This window comes from Apium graveolens, chromosome 10 (assembly GCF_009905375.1).
Source record: "Apium graveolens cultivar Ventura chromosome 10, ASM990537v1, whole genome shotgun sequence".
Lineage (NCBI taxonomy): Eukaryota > Viridiplantae > Streptophyta > Magnoliopsida > Apiales > Apiaceae > Apium > Apium graveolens.
The window spans coordinates 169,176,958-169,199,660 of record NC_133656.1 but is presented as its reverse complement, the minus strand read 5'-3'; the positions used below and the strand labels follow the sequence as shown (position 1 = coordinate 169,199,660).

General features: G+C 34.4%; 2 protein-coding genes across 2 annotated transcripts; both read right to left on the bottom strand.

Annotated features, from left to right (window-relative positions):
- Positions 1-943: 943 nt before the first annotated feature.
- Positions 944-16,720, bottom strand: LOC141691286 (uncharacterized). Its single transcript, XM_074496021.1, has 6 exons — positions 16,335-16,720; positions 15,944-16,250; positions 3,334-3,392; positions 2,312-3,231; positions 1,642-1,844; positions 944-1,558 (listed from the first exon to the last, which is right to left on the bottom strand). The coding sequence occupies exons 1-6, from the start codon at positions 16,718-16,720 to the stop codon at positions 944-946; spliced, it is 2,490 nt and encodes an 829-aa protein (XP_074352122.1).
- Positions 16,721-18,388: 1,668 nt separating this feature from the next.
- LOC141692875 (uncharacterized) lies at positions 18,389-20,767 on the bottom strand. Its single transcript, XM_074497825.1, has 5 exons — positions 20,419-20,767; positions 20,128-20,304; positions 19,721-19,967; positions 18,859-18,975; positions 18,389-18,771 (listed from the first exon to the last, which is right to left on the bottom strand). Exons 1-5 carry the CDS (start codon positions 20,644-20,646, stop codon positions 18,611-18,613), a joined length of 930 nt encoding a protein of 309 aa, XP_074353926.1. The 5' UTR covers positions 20,647-20,767; the 3' UTR covers positions 18,389-18,610.
- Positions 20,768-22,703: the final 1,936 nt, after the last annotated feature.

Sequence of the window (22,703 nt, the reverse complement as noted above, 5' to 3'; positions counted from 1 at the left end):
CAATCAACACACAGTAACCAGTGAGAGATAAACGAGTGGAGGGACAATTTGCCCAATCTGCATCACAGTAGGCAGTAATGGACAGAGGTTCAGATGAAGAAAAGAATAAACCTTGCTCATAAGTACCCTGTATATACTTGAAAACCTTGAGACCGGCATGCCAATGTGCTTCACGAGGTGTGTGCATAAATTGAGCAAGCACATGAACCGGATAAGACAAATTTGGACGAGTCAGAGTCAAGTAATTAAGACGACCAACAAGACGTCTATAAGAAGAAACATCAACCAGAAGAGGAGTAGAATCATCGCTTAAAAGAACATGATGTTGTTCCATGGGAACACAAGAAGGCTTAGAATGTTGAAGACCGGCATCCTTGATAATATCCAAGGCATATTTACATTGAGAAACACGAATACCAGCATCTGATTGTACCAGTTCAATACCCAGAAAATATGTAAGCGGTCCTAAGTCCTTTATTTTGAAATGACAGCCCAGAAACTGAACAATACCATCAAGTAATGTCGAGTCATTCCCAGTTAACAACATGTCATCCACGCAGATGAGGAGATAAGCAACTGAGGTACCTTGCTGAAATCGAAATAAACTAGAATCACTAACCAATTGAACAAAACCAAACTTGATCAGGGCAGTAGACAGGGAAATAAACCACTTTCGAGGTGCTTGTTTGAGTCCATATATGGACTTAATGAGACGACAGGCCAGTCTTTGTCCTGGAAAACAAGCCTGCAATAAATCTAGAGGAATATACCCAGGAAGTAAGGCCATGTAAACCTCCTCATGGAGAATGCCATGAAGAAACGCGTTAGTAACATCAAGTTGTTTGAGAAACCAACGATGCTTAGCTGCCAGAGTACGTAAGAGTCTAAGGGTTGATATTTTGGTGATGGGAGCAAACGTTTCAAAATAATCTAAACCCTCAGTCTAGGTAAAACCCTTGGCGACCAATCGAGCTTTAAAGCGATCCACATCACCATTAGCCTGATATTTCACTTTAAAAAGCCATTTGCACCCCACTATGCGTTTTACTGGTGGTAATGGTTGCACCTCCCATGTATGATTTGCTTCCAGAGCTGCAAGCTCAATACTCATAGCCACACACCAATTGTTGTGTTTGATTGCTTGTTTATAAGACACTGGTTCCGTAATCTTAGATGAAGCAGCAACAAAATGAAGAGGAACGGGATCAAAAGGCAGAGAGGTGACATAATCACACAAGGAAACATGACGCAATATTGTTGATGAAGTTGTAAGTTGAATAGAGTTGGCAAGATGAGTAGGGAGACCAGTAAAGTCGGTAAACCTGGCTGGTAAATGTCCAGTTCTCAGAGGACAAGTTGGTAATGGTATATCAGGAGTATCAATAGTAAAAGGAACGTTGTCAAGAGGAGGTGAAGATGTAGTAGTACCTACATTTGTATGAGAAGTAATAGGTAAAATTGGACACTCGGGTAGAGGTGTGTCAGTATGTAAAGGATCACAATCAGTGTAGTTCAACACGTGAGGAAACAGTTGGGAGATGGTAGGTGATGAAATTGTCTGAAATGAAAAAGTAGTCTCAAAGAACTGTACGTCCCGGGAAATGAATACTTTCTGAGTCGTCAAATCAAGAACTCTGTAACCTTTGTGGCAAACGGATACCCAACAAACACACCCTTAACGGCACGTGAGGCAAACTTATCTGAAGGGCGAGGAAGAATTGTTGCAAAACAAAGGCAACCGAACACCTTTAAATCATGATAATCAGGCGATTTCTTAAACAACACCTCATATGGTGAGAGACTAGCAGTACTATGAGAAGGTGCTCTTTTCAAGAGATAAGTAGCTGTAAGCAAACGGTAACCCCAAAGATGTAGAGGAACAGACGAATGAAAACGTAGAGCTCGGGCAACATTTAGTAAAGAACGATGTCATCGTTCTACTAACCCTTTTTGTTGAGGGGTGTACACACATGTAGTCTGATGAATGACACCTTTGGTCCTAAACCATGTTTGTAAATCCTTGTTCACAAATTTTGTACCATTATCTGAGCGAATCACTTTAATAGAAGTAGCAAACTGATTCTCAATATAAGCCATAAAGTCCTTTATATTTGTATACACAAGATATTTTTCAGCCAACAAAAATATCCAAGTAGCTTTAGACTTATCTTCTATAATTGTTAAAGCTGACAATTATTATGAGTTTTGTGTCGATATGGACCCCACAAATCCATATGAACCAGCTCAAACAAACGAGTAGATATTGTTTGACTAAGTGGAAACTTATGTATTATTTTTTTAGCCAGCAAACAGCTATCACAAGGAGGTAATGCCACATGAAGACCTTCAATAGGCAATAACTGCAGCACTGGAGATGGTACATAACCTAACCTGTGATGCCATATCACGGCCTTGTTGACAGAGCCTGAGCAAGCAGCAGCAACCTGAGTATACTGATTAAATGAAGCATGATGTTGAGTAAACTTAGAGTGACTGAGTAGATAGAGCCCATTATTCTCTCTGTTTATAGTCAAAGTTGTGTGCCAAGTAGGACCTTTAATATTACAACATAGTGAGTTGAAAGATATCTCGCAATTAGTGTCCTTCAGAAAATTGGAGACGGACAACAAATTGTAGGTGAAAGTAGGGACACATAGCACATTATACAGGGTAACACCTGCACTCAGATGTATTTTACCAATATGTGTCACTGCAGCAGAAGCTCCATTTGGTAAATTCAGAAGAGAAGTAAAGGGCTGCACATCATGTAACAAGTGAACATAAGGTGTTATATGATCCGTAGCACCGGTATCAATTATCCAATGATCTTCAGAATATAACATAGTTGATTCAACAGCATTAGCAAAATGCAAAACTGTTCCTGCAAACTGAGAACCAGAGTACCAACTTCCAGTTTGAGAAGTATCAGCAATTGGAGTACTTTGACTAGCCATAGATTTCTGCAAGAACATAATCATTTGTTTACACTGACCATCTGATAGAGTTACCGCATCGAAATCACTAGTACAAGATGCTAACTCAGAAATCACTGGTGTAGAGGCACTATTTGTGTTAATAACATTTGTTGCAGAACTGAGCTTAGCAGTAGCAGAATTAAACCGAGGTTTGGGCTTAGGTTTCCCATACAACTTATGCCAAGACGGGAAACCATGAATACAATAACACTTGGCCTTAGTGTGTGCAACAGCCCTCACATCCGGACTATTAATTCTAAATACCAAAATTTAAATAAAATATAATTTACTAATCCAAAATTCAATTACAAAGGAGACTATTACAAAAGCGCAGGTAAGGGAAGCCCAAAAATCAAACAACTCCAAATCTAAGTCCTCGAACTGGAATGCTATCCAACTTGAACTCTTAGACGAAACCTGAAATTGTAAGTAATGAGCTATACAGCCCAGCAAGAAAACAATCGATCCAACTAGTAGGCCAAGTAACATGAACACATATAACAAAATACGATAATCTATACGATACGATGTATGATATACGAAACAAACACTTTCGGTACACTTTCATATTCTTATTCGATACACATAGCACATAAACAACAATAATTCAAAATCCATAATTCAAGCCACGACCACTACAACCCGGTGATAACGGTCCTAAATTTTTTGAAAACTGTCACTACAATCCGGTGATTGCGGTCCTAAGTTCTTATTCGATATTTTCACAAACCATGGCACAAATCAAAGATCCAAAATTATCGTCGAGACCCCACACATATACAATAAACGTATACTATAACACATAATACTTTCAAATATATCATCACTTAGCCCATGTTTTGATAATCCAATATACACGTATCATATAATTTAGAAAATCTAGCAAGATCGATCGAAAACTTACTTCTAAAACTGACCAGATCTGAATATAGCCTTTTTAACCCTCTAAAAGACGTTTTCTTGGAAAAACACGAAACACCAAAGTTGAAGATAACGAAAAGACCTCTCCGAAAGTCCAAAATCACTGAATTCTGACTTACGATGAATTTTTTATGAATTTTATAAGATTGCTGATTTATGCTGAGAAGAGCCCTACGAATTTTATGAATAAAAATGAAGAAGACGAATATGATCTATTTATAACGATACAAAACCCTATATCTTAACCTACAAGTTATCCATATTAGAATCTGATCCAAATTTTAGGCTCATTATTCTAATTCAATTTTTAATCCTAATCTTAATCAAATTTTAATACTTTTTTCTATTATTCTATTATTAATCGATATTTAAAAATTACGGGATATTACATACTACCCTCCTTAAAAAGAATTTGGTCCCCAAATTCACAAAAATCCTATACGTCTAGTGTTACTAATTTGCTACAGGTCAAACTTAAACTATGGTCCACAGGAACGCATCCAAGGGAATGTACTAGTCTCATACCTAATACACTCCGAAAGACAACCTGCTCTAATACCAACTGCAACAGCCCGCACATCCGGACTATTAATTCTAAATACCAAAACTTAAATAAAATACAATTTACTAATCCAAAATTCAATTACAAAGGAGACTATTACAAAAGCGCAGGTAACGGAAACCCAAAAGTCAAACAACTCCAAATCTAAGTCCTCGAACTGGAATGCTATCCAACTTGAACTCTTAGACGAAACTTGAAATTGTAAGTAATGAGCTATACAGCCCAGCAAGAAAACAATCAATCCAAATAGTAGGCCAAGTAACATGAACACATATAACAAAATACGACAATCTATACGATACGATGTACGATATACGAAACAAACACTTTCGGTACACTTTCATATTCTTATTCGATACACATAGTGAAGGGTTTTTAGCACATAAACGCAACGAAAATGTAAATTTAAATCTTAAAAAAAAACAAAACTCTCCGTAGGATCCATGCGAAAAATAATATTTAATTCGTAGTTCAGTATGTTTACCTTAAGAAGCTTTACATTAATGGAAAGATGGAGGTTTTTAATAGCGATCCAAGAACCACGAGCGGAGATCCTTAGCAGCTGCTCCTCAAGTGTGAAGCACTCCACCGGTATCCACCAAGAAAACGATGTAATGGAGAAGGAGGAGGTGGAGAGAATTAGGGTTTTGTAAAAATTATAGGTTGAGGCAAAAATAAGGTTTATAATAGTATATTTATAGGCAAAATTTTCAGCTGAAAATTTTCCCATAAAATATTAATATTATTAACCCTTTATTATTCTCATTAATAATTAAAACACCTTTTAATTATTAATCCTTTTTCTAAACACTTTAGAAATAATTCTCTCTCTTGATTTAATTTCTAAAAATTAAATTCTTAATTAATAATATTAAGAACCTTTTCTTAATTAATTTATAATCAATTAAATCTCATTTAATCAATTATTAAATTTGCCAATTAATTATTTATTTCATAAATAAATAATTATCAGCCATTATTAATTAATTCCTCCACCATTAAATCATTCTCTTTTATGGTGTGACCCTGTAGGTTCAATATTAAGCCGGTAGTAGAGATAAATTATAATAAAACTATTTTATCATTATTTATATAAATTCTCTAATTCATTAAATATGATTAATTAATTAATCATATTTATTCTACATCGTGAGGGATACTTCTCAGCATATCGCTACTATCCAGATAATACGAATTCACTCCTTAGAATACCAAGAACCTATTCAGTGAGTAGTTACCGTACAATTAATTCCTTCTACCCTGCAATGTCACGATTAAATATAAGGCATGGAACTTGTGTCAAGTCTATCTTATTTAATCACTTGCTTTCCCATTCACTATGCTTAGTTCTATTTAATGTAAATTGGAAACTCCTTTCTAATTTCATTCAGTCTGACCAGAGATTCCTGAACTAACATAAGTGGATCAGCATTGAACATTCTCTTCCTTCACTGGAAGGGGTAGATCCTTTATTGATCATACACTATCTTCGTGTACAAATTCCTATACCCAGTAGAGCCCTTATAATTGTCCCTTGAGACTAAGAACTAAACCAAAGCATAGTTCAGTGTACACAAGATGACTATGATGACCTCAAGTCTAAGGATACTTGTACAACTATCACTATGTGAACAACTGCTGACACGTAAGTGAACTCCATCAGTTGTTCAGCTGTGTGAGTCATGTTCAGTGAACTTATTCTATAATAAGCATCTACATACTAGCTATAGTGTCACCACACAAATGTCTATGAGAACAGACATCCTTCATAATGAAGCAAGCATAGTATGTACCGATCTTTGCGGATTATTAATTACTAGTTAGTAATCCTACGACCAGGAACTATTTAAGTTTAGAGTTATCATCTTTTAGGTCTCATTATTATGATCTCATCACAATCTATAAAAAGTTTTACCCTAAATTGTGGTATATCTTATTCAAACATTTAAATAGATAGAGCTCGTAATAAAAACAAAACAAGTCTTTTATTAATATCAATGAAATCAAAACAGATTACATAAAAGTTATTCCTAAATCCTCATACATGATTGGACTTAGGACATATCTCTTTCAATCTCCCACTTGTACTAAAGCCAATCACTCTGGTATCTAATACCCATCTTGTCTTTATGACGATCAAAGTGACTTTGAGAAAGTGGCTTTGTGAGTGGGTCTGCTACGTTGTTATGTGTGTCAACTCTCTCAACATTGACATCTCCTCTTTCAACAATCTCCCTAATCAGATGAAAGCGCCGCAGGACATGTTTGGAATTTTTATGAGACCTAGGTTCCTTGGCTTGTGCTATTGCTGCGTTGTTATCACAATACAACACAATAGGCTCTTCAACGCTAGGAACAACTCCCAACTCAGAAACAAATTTCCTCATCCAAACGGCTTCTTTTACAGCCTCACTTGTAGCTATATATTCTGCTTCCGCTGTGGAGTCAGCCGTTGTAGACTGTTTGGAACTCTTCCAACTATTCGCACCACCATTCAGAGGAAACACGTACCCTGACATGGATTTGCTATCACTTTCTGATTGAAAACTAGAGTCAGTATAACCCTCTATTTTCAACTCAGATTCACCACCAAAAATAAGAAAAATGTCCTGAGTCCTTCGCAAGTACTTAAGGATGTTTTTCACTGCTTTCCAGTGGTCTTCACCTGGATTGGACTGATATCTGCTCGTCACACTAATTGAATAAGCAACATCAGGTCTTGTACACAACATTGCGTACATGATAGATCCTAATGCTGAAGCATAAGGAATCTTACTCATACGCTCTCTTTCCTCAGGTGTCTTAGGAGACATTTTTTCGGAAAGGGACACTCCATGGTTCATCGGTATGAGACCTCTTTTGGAGTTTTCCATGCTAAACCTTTTAAGCACTTTCTGGATGTATGTACCCTGGGTAAGACCTATCATTCTTCTAGATCTATCTCTATAGATCTTCATACCGAGAATGTAGGATGCTTCTCCCAAGTCCTTCATGGTGAAGTTCTTTGATAGCCATACTTTGACTGATTGTAGCATCGGTATATCATTTCCTATAAGAAGTATGTCATCCACATACAATACAAGAAATGTTACAGCGCTCCCACTAACCTTCTTGTAGACACATGGTTCATCTATGTTTTTGATAAAACCAAACTCTTTGATTGTCTCATCAAAACGGATGTTCCATCTACGAGAAGCTTGCCTTAAACCATATATGGTTCGCAGCAGCTTACACACTAGGTGTTCATTTCCCTTGGAAAGAAAACCCTCTATCTGTGTCATATACACTTCCTCCTCAAGTTCCCCATTGAGGAAGGCCGTTTTCACGTCCATTTGCCAGATCTCATAGTCGTAGTAAGCAGCAATCGCAAGCAAAATCCGAATTGATTTTAACAGGGCTACAGGCCAAAAAGTTTCATCAAAGTCAATCCCTTGCCTTTGTTTGAATCATTTTGCCACGAGCCTCACCTTATAGGTCTCCACCTGGCCATCTGCTCCAATATTTCTCTTGTATACCCACTTGCACCTAATAGGCTTAACACATTCAGGCGCCTCAACCAGAGTCCATACTTGGTTGGTATACATAGATTCCATTTCGGATTTCATGGCACTATGCCATTTCTCTGAGTCAACACTACTCATAGCCTCATTATAGGTCACAGGGTCGTCATCATCAATGATTGACAACTCATTGCCATTCTCAATGACAAGGCCATAATACCTCTCAGGTTGGCGAGACACTCTCCCTGTCCTACGAATGGGCTGTTCCATAGAAGGTTGTTCAGTCTGAACAGGTGTTTCCACTTGATCCGTAGTAGTTTGTGCTTCTTAAACTTCATCAAGTTCAATTTTGCTCCCACTGTTTCCTTCAAGGATAAACTCCTTTTCCAAGAAGGTAGCATGTTTGGAGACAAACACCCGATGATCGGTGTAAAAGTAATACCCCAAAGTCTCTTTAGGATATCCCACAAAATTACATTTTACGGATCGAGATTCCAGCTTATCTGGGTCAACTTTCTTGACATAAGCTGGACATCCCCAAATCTTAACGTGTTTAAGACTCGGTTTCCTTTCTTTCCATATCTCATATGGTGTTTGAGGAACAGATTTGGAAGGCACCTTATTCAGTAAATATGCTGAGGTTTCCAATGCATAACTCCATAGGAATACTGGAAGATTCGCATAGCTCATCATGGACCGAACCATGTCTAACAAAGTTCGATTTCTCCTTTCAGATACCCCATTCAACTGTGGAGTATATGGAGGAGTCCACTGGGAGACTATACCATTTTCTTTGAGATAATCTAGAAAGTCTCCATTCAAGTATTCACCACCTCGATCTGATCGAAGAGTTATAATACTATATTTGGTTTGTTTCTCCACTTCATACTTATATTCTTTGAACTTTTCAAAGGCTTCAGACTTGTGTTTCATCAAATACACATATCCGAATCTAGATCGATCATCTATGAAAGTAATGAAGTATGAAAATTCACCCATGGCTTGCGTAGACATTGGTCCACATACATCTGTGTGTACCAATCCTAGCAAATGTGCAGCCCTTTCTCCATGTCCACTAAATGGAGATTTGGTCATTTTACCTAATAGACAAGACTCGCATGTAGGATATGATTCAAAATCAAAGGGGTCAAGTAACCCTTCCTTATGCAATGTCCGCAATCTATTTTCACTAATATGACCTAGCATACAGTGCCATAAATAGGTCAGATTTTCATCATCTCGTTTTCTTTTATTAGTTTGTTCAATCTGAAGTAAATCATGCTCTACGTCACATACATACAGACCATTATTTATAATACCACGTCCATAAAGAACATTATCTCTAAGGATAGAACATTCATTATTCTTAATAATAAATGAAAAACCATCCAAATCCAACATAGGAATAGAAACAATATTCCTCACAATAGAGGGAACGTAATAACAATTATTCAGAATAATAGTCTTGCCTGTAGGCATATGTAAACTAAATGATCCTACAGATATGACCGCAACCCTTGCTCCATTGCCCATACGTAGAATCATCTCATCTTTTTCAAGAGTCCTACTTCCCTTTAGTCCTTGCAACGAATTGTAAACATGAGAACCACAGGCGGTATCTAATACCCAAGTAGAAATTTGACCTAGTGACATATTAACTTCGATCATGAACATGCCTGAATCAGAAGCGGTAGTTTTACTACCCTTCTTCTTCTTCAATTCTGCAAGGTAAACCTTGCAGTTCCTCTTCCAGTGCCCCAACTTGTTACAATGAAAACAAACAGCTATATTAGGACCAGTCAACTTGTGAGCATCTAGTATGCTCCGGAGTGATAGTGCAGAAGACATGATGAATATAGTAAATCTGTAAATGATAAACACATAACAACACTTAGCAAATATTCAATTTCATTTCAAAACACTATATGAATCGGGTCTTTATTCATAAGTGTCTCCCGCTAGTTTATCTAATTTATTAAACCCCCTAAGTGAAAATTAAGCATTCATAATGCTAGTGGGAATAGGGATCCTACATTCCATCACACAACCTCGGCTGTGGCACGAAACGTCATGTGATGTTCAATAGGCAGACAACTCTTGTCAATTACATCTTATGTTATTCCCTAATATAACTTTAGCCTCTTGAATAATTGAGTCACGACTGTGGCACGAAAAACTCAATATTTTAAGTCAAGTCTAACCCAACATTTCGTACAATTGAATCAGTCTCCAACGGCCCACGGCTGTGGCACGTAACGACCTTTAGATTCTAATTCAATGTACACATCTCTATGTAATAGACAAGTATTTCTTATTTCGAAATCAAAGCCCTCGGCTGTAGCACGAAACGACAATAATTCAAAAATAAGAACTACTTTCTACCATGTTGGAAGGCTTTGACCGACACAAGCCCGTTGTGTCATTGGCCAATTACTACTTGGTATTATTTAATTTTAGAGGGATTATATTACGTTACAATCATAATCATATTATAAAGAGATTCTGTTGGATTTTTAACGCAGCGGGGGCATGGCAAAACACTTTTACACATACAAAATCCAAATAAAAGCATATAAATCGTGAATAAAAATTCGAGGGATCGAATCTAACCTTTTAAAATAATTCGGAGACAACGATCAGAGATCCTTAGCAGTTGCTCATCAAGTGTGAAGCACTCCACCGGTATCCACCAAGAAAACGATGTTAAGGAGGAGGAAGGAGGTAGAGAGAATTGGGTTTTCCAAACTTTTTGGGTTTTGTGTTTTGATGTGGGTTAGAATAAAATAGGGTCTATAATAGTGTATTTATAGGCAAAATTTTCAGCTGAAATTTTCCCATAAATATTATTATTTTTATCCCATTGATTATTCTTATTAATAATTAAAACCCCTTTTAATTATTAATCATTTTTCTAAATAATTTAGAAATAATTATCTCTCTTGATTTAATTTCCAAAAAATTAAATCCTTAATTAATAATATTAAGAACTTTTCTTAATTAATTTATAATCAATTAAATCTCATTTAATCAATTATTAAATTTGCCAATTAATTATTTATTTCATAAATAAATAATTATTAGCCATTATTAATTAATTCCTCCACCATTAAATCATTCTCTTTTTATGGTGTGACCCTGTAGGTTCAATATTAAGCCAGTAGTAGAAATAAATAATAATAAAACTATTTTATCATTATTTATATAAATTCTCTAATTTATTAAATATGATTAATTAATTAATCACATTTATTCTACATCGTGAGTGATGCTTCTCAACATATCGCGACTATCCGGATAATATGAATTCACTGCTTAGAATACCAAGAACCTGTCAGTGAATAGTTACCGTACAATAAACTCCTTCTACCCTACAATGTCCCGATTAAATAAAAGGCATGGATCTCGTGTCAAGCCTATCTAATTCAATCACTTGCTTACCATTTACTATGCGTAGTTCTATGCAAATTAGAAACTCCTTTCTAATTTCATTCACTCTGGCCAGAGATTCCTGAACTAGCATAAGTGGATCAGCCTTGAACATTCGCTTCCTTCACTGGAAGGGGTAGATCCTTTATTGATCATACACTATCTTCGTGTACAAATTCCTATACCCAGAAGATCCCTAATAATTGTCCCTGGAGACTAAGAACTAAACCAAAGCATAGTTCAGTGTACACAAGATGACTATGATGACCTCAAGTCTAGGGATACTTGTACAACTATCACTAAGTGAACAACTGCTGACACGTGAGTGAACTCCATCAGTTGTTCAGCTGTGCGAGTCATGTTCAGTGAACTTATTCCATAATAAGCACCTACATACTAGCTATAGTGTCACCACACAAATGTCTATGAGAACAGACATCCTTCATAATGAAGCAAGCATAGTATGTACCGATCTCTGCGGATTATTAATTACCAGTTAGTAATCCTACGACCAGGAACTATTTAAGTTTAGAGTTATCATCTTTTTAGGTCTCACTATTATGATCTCATCATAATCCATAAAAAGCTTTACTCTAAACTATGGTATATCTTATTTAAACACTTAAATAGATAGAGCCTGTAATAAAACATAAACAAGTCTTTTATTAAAATCAATAAAATCAAAACAGATTACATAAAAGTTATTCCTAAATCCTAATACATGATTGGACTTAGGACATATTCCTTTCAGATTCTTCCTTTTAAATTAAATATTTCAAATCAATAATCGATAATCAGATGATTCCCAGATCGGGTGGAGCATTGTCAAGAGGCGTCACTTAATAACCCTTTCTTACAAATAGAAATCTGTTGTTGATAGAATCATCCTTTCTCTCAATATTGAAAATTCATATGCAATTACGTGTTTCATAAACACAAGAATCTCATGATCGCATTCATAATATTTATATTAAGGTCATGAAATAATTTCACTATACTAGATTGTCTAACAAACGCCTTATGTCAATTAAGTTCACCTAAATCTATCATCGCATGGTAAACATAGGCATATATCTCATATATAAAATTAAATAAACAAGTAAATGTAAAGTGCAATAAAGTAAATGTGTTTGGTTATGGCCCCATCCTATGTGATCTTTATCAAGCTCATGATAAAGATCAAGGTCAATCTAATATGGTGATGGAAATAAATACAACTACTTATTACATAAGTCTTTTTCTTTGTTTAGACTTCTTGTATGCCTCGTCTTCTTCTTTGTATCATCTCCATTGGATAGCCTTCTTGAGTCTTCAATTACATTACATGATTGAAAGTAAAACTAATCTAATGAACTTACAAGAATAACTCGAGTTACATTAGAGATTTATGGTTACAAAGATTGACGACATGCAAGTCGTATTTAAAACCAAAACCAAAACCATTACACTAAGGTCGAAAGGCCATAACCATCCACCATGCTCATACATCACATAAAAGCATGTTAAAACACATAATTTGATCTTAACATATCATATTATCCATGATCTAATCATAAAAAAAAATATGACAAAAATCAGGATAATCAAAATCAAATCAGAAAAACAAGAATCACTGTTTACGGGCAGTAAACAACGTCAAACGCCTTACAGACGAGTCGTTGATAGCTTATGCTATCAGTTTTATTCAGACGCTCGTTTACCTATGGAATAGGGTATTCGTTTGCGTAAATCGGACACCAGACCCAGATTTCAGCAAATCTGCAGCAGCCAATTCAGAATCCGTATCTAATATGATTCTCATAATTAGAGCAAACAAAAATCATGTATATATCAGTATATATACAGATAACATAATCATCTTATGATTATACAACTCACATGAATATCATATATTCAAAACCATACATATATAAGCATATTATATCAACATCAAATCATGGCGAATCACGTACATGCTCATATATCGAAAACAGTTAAACATAAACGAATTAAAAACTTTTCGCAAGTAGCTCTGATGCCATTGAAGGGTTTCTAGCACATAAACGCAACGAAAACGTAAATTTAAATCTTAAAAAAAAAAACCGAAACCCTCCGCAGGATCCATGCGAAAAATAATATTTAATTCGTAGTTCAGTATGTTTACCTTAAGAAGCTTTACATTAATGAAAAGATGGAGGTCTTTAATAACGATCCAAGAACCACGAGCGGAGATCCTTAGCAGCTGCTCCTCAAGTGTGAAGCACTCCACCGGTATCCACCAAGAAAACGATGTAATGGAGAAGGAGGAGGTGGAGAGAATTAGGGTTTTGTAAAAATTTTAGGTTGAGGCAAAAATAGGGTTTATAATAGTATATTTATAGGCAAAATTTTCAGCTGAAAATTTTCCCATAAATTATTATTATTATTATTAACCATTTATTATTCTCATTAATAATTAAAACACATTTTAATTATTAATCTTTTTTCTAAACACTTTAGAAATAATTCTCTCTCTTGATTTAATTTCCAAAAATTAAATTCTTAATTAATAATATTAAGAACCTTTTCTTAATTAATTTATAATCAATTAAATCTCATTTAATCAATTATTAAAATTTTCAATTAATTATTTATTTCATAAATAAATAATTATCAGCCATTATTAATTAATTCATCCACCATTAAATCATTCTGTTTTATGGTGTGACCCTATAGGTTCAATATTAAGCCGGTAATAGAAATAAATAATAGTAAAACTATTTTATCATTATTTATATAAATTTTTTAATTCATTAAATATGATTAATTAATTAATCATATTTATTCTACATCATGAGGGATACTTCTCAGCATATCGCGACTATCCGGATAATACGAATTCACTGCTTAGAATACCAAGAACCTATTCAGTGAGTAGTTACCGTACAATTAATTCCTTCTACCCTGCAATGTCACGATTAAATATAAGACATGGAACTTATGTCAAGCCTATCTTATTTAATCACTTGCTTTTTTATTCACTATGCTTAATTCTATTTAATGTAAATTAGAAACTCCTTTCTAATTTCATTCACTCTGGCCAGAGATTCCTGAACTAACATAAGTGGATCAGCATTGAACATTCTCTTCTTTCACTGGAAGGGATAGATCCTTTATTGATCATACATTATCTTCGTGTACAAATTCTTATACCCAGTAGAGCTCTTATAATTGTCCTTTGAGACTAAGAACTAAACCAAAGCATAGTTCAGTGTACAAAAGATGACTATGATGACCCCAGGTCTAAGGATACTTGTACAACTATCACTACGTGAACAACTGCTGACACGTGAGTGAACTCCATCAGTTGTTCAATTGTGTGAGTCATGTTCAGTGAACTTATTCTATAATAAGCACCTACATACTAGCTATAGTGTCACCACACAAATGTCTATGAGAGCAGACATCCTTCATAATGAAACAAGCATAGTATGTACCGATCTTTGCGGATTATTAATTACCAGTTAATAATCCTACGACCAGGAACTATTTAAGTTTAGAGTTATCATCTTTTAGGTCTCATTATTATGATCTCATCACAATTCATAAAAAGCTTTACTCTAAATTGTGGTATATCTTATTTATACATTTAAATAGACAGAGCCCGCAATAAAAACAAAACAAATCTTTTATTAATATCAATGAAATCAAAACAGATTACATAAAAGTTATTCATAAATCCTCATACATGATTGGACTTAGGACATATCTCTTTCACATAGCACATAAACAACAATAATTCAAAATCCATAATTCATGTCACGGCCACTACAACCCGGTGATAACGGTCAAATTTTTTGAAAACTGTCACTACAATCCGGTGATTATGGTCCTTAGTTCTTATTCGATATTTTCACAAACCATGGCACAAATCAAAGATCCAAAATTATCGTCGAGACACCACACATATACAATAAACGTATACTATAATACATAATACTTTCAAATATATCATCACTTAGCCCATGTTTTGATAATCAAATATACACGTATCACATAATTTAGATAATCTAGCAAGATCGATCAAAAACTTACCTCTAAAACTGACAAGATCTGAATATAACCTTTTTGACCCTCTAAACGACGTTTTCTTGGGAAAACACGAAACACGAAAGTTTAAGATAACAAAAAGACCTCTCCGAAAAGTCCGGAATCACTGAATTCTGACTTACGATGAATTTTCTACGAATTTTACAAGATTGCTGATTTATGCTGAGAAGAGCCCTACGAATTTTATGAATAAAAACGAATAAGACGAATATGATCTATTTATAACGATACAAAACCCTATATCTTAACCTACAAGTTATCCATATTAGAATCTGATCCAAATTTTAGGCCCATTATTCTAATTCAATTTTAAATCCTAATCTTAATCAAATTTTAATACTTTTTTCTATTATTCTATTATTAATCGATATTTAAAAATTACAGGATATTACAGTGTGCCCTGTCATATGACAAAAATCACACACAACGTGCTCCTTAGAATCCCGGGAACTTTGTTTAATAGTCTTACCAGCTTGATATCTGGTACCAACAGATTTGACCGACATAGCCATAGATTCAGGACTGGCAGAAGAAACAACCAGAGATCGTTGATTTTCCTCTTGCAATAATAAGGAGTAACACTGACTCAACGTAGGTAGAAGCTTCATCATCAAAATATGTCCTCTAATACCAGTGAATTGTTCACTAAGTCCCATTAGAAAGTGTGACAACTTCACATCTTGTTCATAAGAGTTAAGCTGTGTATTAACAGCACAGGTGCACTTGGCACAACTGCATCTAGGTATAGTACTGAGACATTCTAATTCTTCATTGACAGCTCGAAACTTAGCAAAGTAACTAGCAATCGATAAATTTCCTTGTGTCAAATGAGCAATTTTAAATCGCAGTTAGAATAATTTTGGTTCATTACTCTGTGCATACCTAGTTTCAAGATCTAGCCAAATAGCAAGCGCAGTCTTCATATAAACTACACTATTATGAATATCAATAGAGAGTGAATTAAGTAACCAGGATGTTACCATATTATTGCATCGTGTCCAATATACAAGTAATGGAGATGAAGGAGCGGATGGAGTACACGTTCCATCGACAAAACCGAGTTTCAATTTGGATGAAAGTGCAATCTCCATGAATCGACTCCATTGATTATAGTTACTCTCCGTCAAAATCACGGCAACAAGCTGCATCCCTGAATTATCTGATGGACGAAGATAGTACAGATGATTCACATCCATACTTGTACTCGTGGTAGATGAAGAAGATGTAGATCCAAGTGTTGCAGATGAGTACGAAAGTGAAGTTGTCATTAAATCGATGAACAACAACCAAATTCTATCTTGAATTGACGCAGAAATCAATGAATTATACACACAAAGCTAAGCACGATGTATGTATATACAACGAAGAAGAAAACTAGGACAAAAGCATCAACAACAATAGATCGTAAGAGAAAAGAAAAAAATTGAGCATAAAGCTCTGATACCATGATAGAAATGATATAATCTCAACTGTCAAACTCCATTAATCATCAAAACTAGAAGATAGAAGACATATGTATTGATTTACTTGAAAGAGATACAAAATGAATGATCTGAATAATATTGTATCTAACTATCTTTCTCTCTAATTCACATTCTCTATATACTAAGATAGATCTTAACAATTTGCTGTAACTAACTCTACTGACGTGGATCATTAGCTGAATCAGATAAGACTTGTTGAGTTGTCGCAGTACAACTAACAAACCTCCTTTTGTATTTTTTATCTGATAATTTTATTTTCCTATATCTAGTGTTCAACTTCACAAAAATGACCCCTACTTTCACAAATCTTAAACAATTAGCCTTACAATTAAATTAAATGTCCTCTTACTGAACGCATCTACCAGCAAATTCAAGTGCACAAGATTATTACCGGTTAAAGTATGGCATTTTGGATGACATTAAACAAAGCAAAGTTGATTCCCCTAATTAGAGGATACTTGGAAATAATTTTGACTCGGACTTGCGCTCTGGTCTAAAAGAGCTCTGGGACGAGATTCATTAAAATCTAGAAATGTATAAAAAAACTTGAGTCTACAAAAGAGCGCGGGAAAACAATATCACTGTTTACAGGACTCCTGCCAAGTGCAACCAGGGGCCTAGATCCTGTCAAACAAGAAGGAACATGGGCCTAGATAAAGATGTTCACAAAACTAGAAAAATCCAATGATCCAATCTGATTTAGAGCAAAACGGGAAAAGTCCAATTCGGGAAAAGCTGATCCCGATTTGGCCCGATCCGCGAGTCTTAAATAGTCTTTCTATATTTCTGAATGCCATCCAATTGAAAACCCAAATTTATGCTCAGATAAAATCCAGGATTTTTAAAATGTCTATTTCAGACCGGATAATACATGTCTCTTTTAAAAAGTTGGGATAAAAACCTAAATTATCTTGTAAAAACCTAAAAAGATACTCTTATAATATTTTAATAAATATAAAAAATATTAGATTAAAATATTAATTATAAGCATGATAAAAATCCAGTTTGACCCGATCCAATGTGATTCGCAGGCCTAAAATGAGACTCATTTTTTTTTAAAAAATCCAGGCTCAACCGATTTTTTGAAAATCCCAATAAAGCCCAATGTCAATCACAAGTCGCAAGATAATTGAAGAAAACGGAATTTGCAAAAACAAAAACTACAACGACAAGAATAAAACGCTGATGTTGAAAATGAAATATCCCACATCGTACGGAATCACTCACCTGTTTATTTAATCGAGCAACGCCATATAGACATAAGTGTGTTCGCATTTCTTGAAGACATATTTTCAGATTTAAAAAATGAGTTTGAATGTAGCTTTAGATTTTATAAAGTGTTATTTACGCAAACAGAATAGACAAACAGGAAAAACAAAAGTAAAAAACAAAAAAACACAACAAAATTCAAAAAACCAAAACCAATGTAAATGACAAACATTGTTAGCAGAGAAGTCTGATAGAGTCTAGCTAATGACTCTTTTTATTACACCGGCAGTTGGGGTGGGGGGGGGGCACTCTCCTCTTCTAACTTGTCTTATTCATGAACTACTACTGCTAACCAAAGGAGGCAGGACTGGAGCCCCCCTCTTATTACTCTCCATCTTCCCCATAAAATTTTACTAAACTACTACTACTACTACTCTTACTACTCCCCCCTGCAACCCTTGTGCACTAGTAGGTCCATTCCCGGGGAAGCTTTATTATCTCATTATCCATTGTCATCCCTTCTGCACTTGCAGTAGAAGGGTTACTTATGGCCGCCTCCGCCATTTCATTTTTTCTCCACTCTTGTGGAAATGCAACATCCCTTCTAGTCATTACAGGTTCTGAATCTAGGAAGAGAACAAAAAACAATAAGCAATGGTGAAAGGAGCAGCAATTATATCGTAAATCTTTCTTTTAAAGATTATTGTTCTTACTGTTTTGTGGGATGTGACCACTAGCAATGAAATGGCGCTGGGAAGGAAGTTGAGGAGTCACATTCTCAAACTTTCTGTTTTGAGCTTGGACATGTTGAGGTCTAGTAGTTGAACCACCTGATTCAATCAATAAAATGTACACCGCTTAATAATGTCAATATAATACTTTAGTCTATGCTATAAATTTATTTTACCAAATGTCATTTTAATGTAGATTCATTCATGTTTGACAAAAAATAAGAGCATTTCGACCAAAAAGGTCGATCACGAAAAATATAGATACTTAGACAGATGCCGATCATTTACGTTACGTCTATCGTTGACTTCTAAATGCTAGTAATATTCGATTCTTAATATTCTCCTATCATAGTTCTTAATACAACCCGACAAATCGATTATTACTACTTACTAACTAAGTAGGTGTGCTATCCGGTTCTTAATATTCTCTGGTTCAAATGTTCTCGGAATAAAACCATATCAAAATTATAAAAAGTATTAATTTATATAAGAATATTACAGATATCTGGTGTGTCAAAAATCAAAACCAAAACAAAAGGCAAAAGATACAAAAACACAGCTGGATTAGCGTCTGCAAAATCAAACTATAGTTAAAAGCTTATTTCAGTTCAAAATTAAAAACATCAATCTCATTCCCCATTCAAAATACAAATACTCCTAAAAAAATTCCATCTTCCACAACAGTGTTTCTGTAAAAGCCTAGAACAATAATCGGAGACCCACAAGCTAAAAACACATGGGGCCCACGAGACCCACCAAAACAAACATCTAAAACTAGAATGCAAATAAAACCAAAATTACAATAACAAATACAAAAAAGGAGTTCAAAAAAGCTGTCACGTACCTGTTTTCTTGCGAGATTCAGGGGCAGTGTTTTGGTAGGTACGTGGCAGAAACACACCAGTGCCAGCACGTTCTCTCTTTATTCCACCGCCATACCCCACCGCTCCGACATCCACACCACCGTAGCTCCGCCTTTGATTCTGAACTTGTGGGCTCCCCCATGCCATCCCCGGCGTGACGTCAGACACGTACCCTCCATTTCCAAAATTCCCACCATCTCTCTGAGGCTGACCCCACATAGTCCCCCTCTGTAAAAAACCAACAAATATTTACCTCAAATTGTTTCCAAAAAATATATTACAAACATTTAAAAATAATTTTTAAAAACAAAACTATTTTTTATTGATTAAAATTGTTCTACATAAAAAGTTACATAAATTGAAATTAATGTAACATTTCTAAACTTACATGAACGCTAGGGAGGGAATTAGGGGGGTTGATAGCGGTGAAATTACGGTTCTGCCCCTGACCGTTCATAATCTTCACTTGACAATGGTTTACGTTTCTTCCAATAGGAGTAATAGGCGGTGACGGAACAAGAGAACCGCCGTTACCCACCACTGGACTCGTCATATCCCATGTTTTCTGAGTCAACACGAAATCAAACTTATTAATACAAAACCTTCACTTAGAAAAACACAAAACACATGTACATGGTTATGTATGCATGGTAATAAACTGAGATAATTTAAGGTTTACCTCATGATTTTTCGGACCAGCAGAAAATGGTGGTAAGAGGAAATTGCTGTTGTCGCTGAAGAAAGAGAGTGACTCGGTGGGTGGCTCGGGGGTTACACGGGTACGAGGAATCAGTGAGTTGTGTTTGTCAGTGTACAAGTTTTCCTTGTCCATGAGTATGATTTCACTTGAAAGAAACTGGGACCGGGAACAAAAGAACTCATGGTCTGGATCAACCTTGTCACCCATTTGCTTCACAAGGAAGGAAAATTATCACACAATATTTTGTGTGGAGAGGGAAAGTGTGTGGGTGAATGGGATGGTGATTAGTGTCGGAGAAGGTATATATAGTGAGAGAGAGGGAGAGAGATTTTAGAATATTTGTTTAGTATTTTTATTTTTGGGATATTGAGGAAAAGGGGGCCACATTAAGAGAATGTGAGAGACAGGTTACAAAGGGGAGGGAGGTTTTTATTTGGGGACAGCACAGCTGTGACTAAAAAAGAAAAATGTTTGGGTATTTTGAGATTCTTTTCTGATTTTCTTATGAGATTTGGTATAATTTTTTAATATTTATACTAAAATCAATCGTAATTCAATGATTTATGTATTGTATCCTCTTTTTAGATATTCAGGATTAAACTGTATTACACTTCAAATATGTTGTTTTCTAATATTATGCCAAATTAATTTTATTGTTTATAATAAAGGTAAGATTCCAAATTATGTTATAATTATAGAAAAAATGGCGGTTCAAATGAGATATTTACTTTTTAATTTTCAAAAAATTTTCCAAAAATTATCAAAAATGTTGTCAGTTTGAATCATTTATTTTTTATGATATGAATAATCTCACTACTGTGATTATAAGAATAATATTTTCACAATAATAGCACTTCAAATGAAAAAGTAGATCGATACCCCTACTCATATTTACAAGTAAGGATGACATGTAGACCTCGTAAGCAAATAGCAGGCTTGTGAAAACAACCGCCACCTGGGCATAGACATCTGTTCCGCTCTCTGTCTACTTGTCACGTTCTAAATTACTTTTTCTTCAGTAATGTTTTTAAAAAATAAACAAATATTAGTCCAAGTGCTACATTTTTTGTATGTATATTAAAGAAATTTTACACATTTTTTGCTAGTACAAATCCTAATGTTTCAACAATTAATTAACAAAATGCGTATGTTACAGTTAAATCTTGCATAATTGATATTATCTAGAAAGTGTTGTTATAATTTACGATTTTGTTATAACAAATATTTTATGAATTATTGCTTTATAAATAGTACTAACAAAAAAAATTCATTATTTAAAATATTAACATGAGTGACCGGTTTGGATTTTAAAAATGAGAAGCTAAAGCTCCATCAATTATTTATGAGCTGGATATTAACTTATCATTTTTAAAAAAAATACAAAATAGGTGAGTCGCTATCAACCGCAATAATTGCCTAACACTCAATATTTTTCAATATCATTCAAAGAAAAAATATTCATCACTAATTTTACGAAATACGTGTAGATAAATTTTCCTTTTAATTTTATACATTAAATGAAAGAAAACAATTTAAAATTTCCATGTTTTAAAATTTTGACATAATAGTTTCATATTTCACTACTACTTGATACACATTAGGTATCATTTTCAATCAATAAAATTTATTATCTATAGTTAAAAACTAGCAATTTAAATGTTACATTTTAAATATTATTCTTTTTAATTGATCTTCAAATTTGAAATTGTATATTGATGTGGATTTTACTTCAAATCAAACACGCAAAAAATTGACTCTTAAATAATTTTCATTTATAATAAGTTTTCTAAATTTAAATGAATTTGATGTGATTTAAATTTTAATAAATTGAACTCAAATTCGACTAGTTGAACCAATAATTGCACATATATACCATATACATATATATATATACACACACAAAAGCCGAATTCGACTGCCCCATGATAAATTTTAATTATTGCTACCCGAATAAAAAGATAACTCAATGATCAAAAAATAAAATTTATATACATTATAACTATCTTTCTATACTCGTTTATAAATTAAAAAAATCCAGCTTATGCGGGTGTGATTACAAATTTTAAAACGTACTCACAAAACGCATAACATTTAAAAAAACGTGTCATAAGTCAATAATGTATAGGTGGGAGTTCACCAAAATTCGATATACGATAAAATTTGGTTGTGAATTTAATAGATGCGGCCCATGCCCTTCTCCTCAGTCGATTACAAAATAAAATTTTGTCTGCTTATACGGGTGTAGTTATTACTTTCAAAACGTT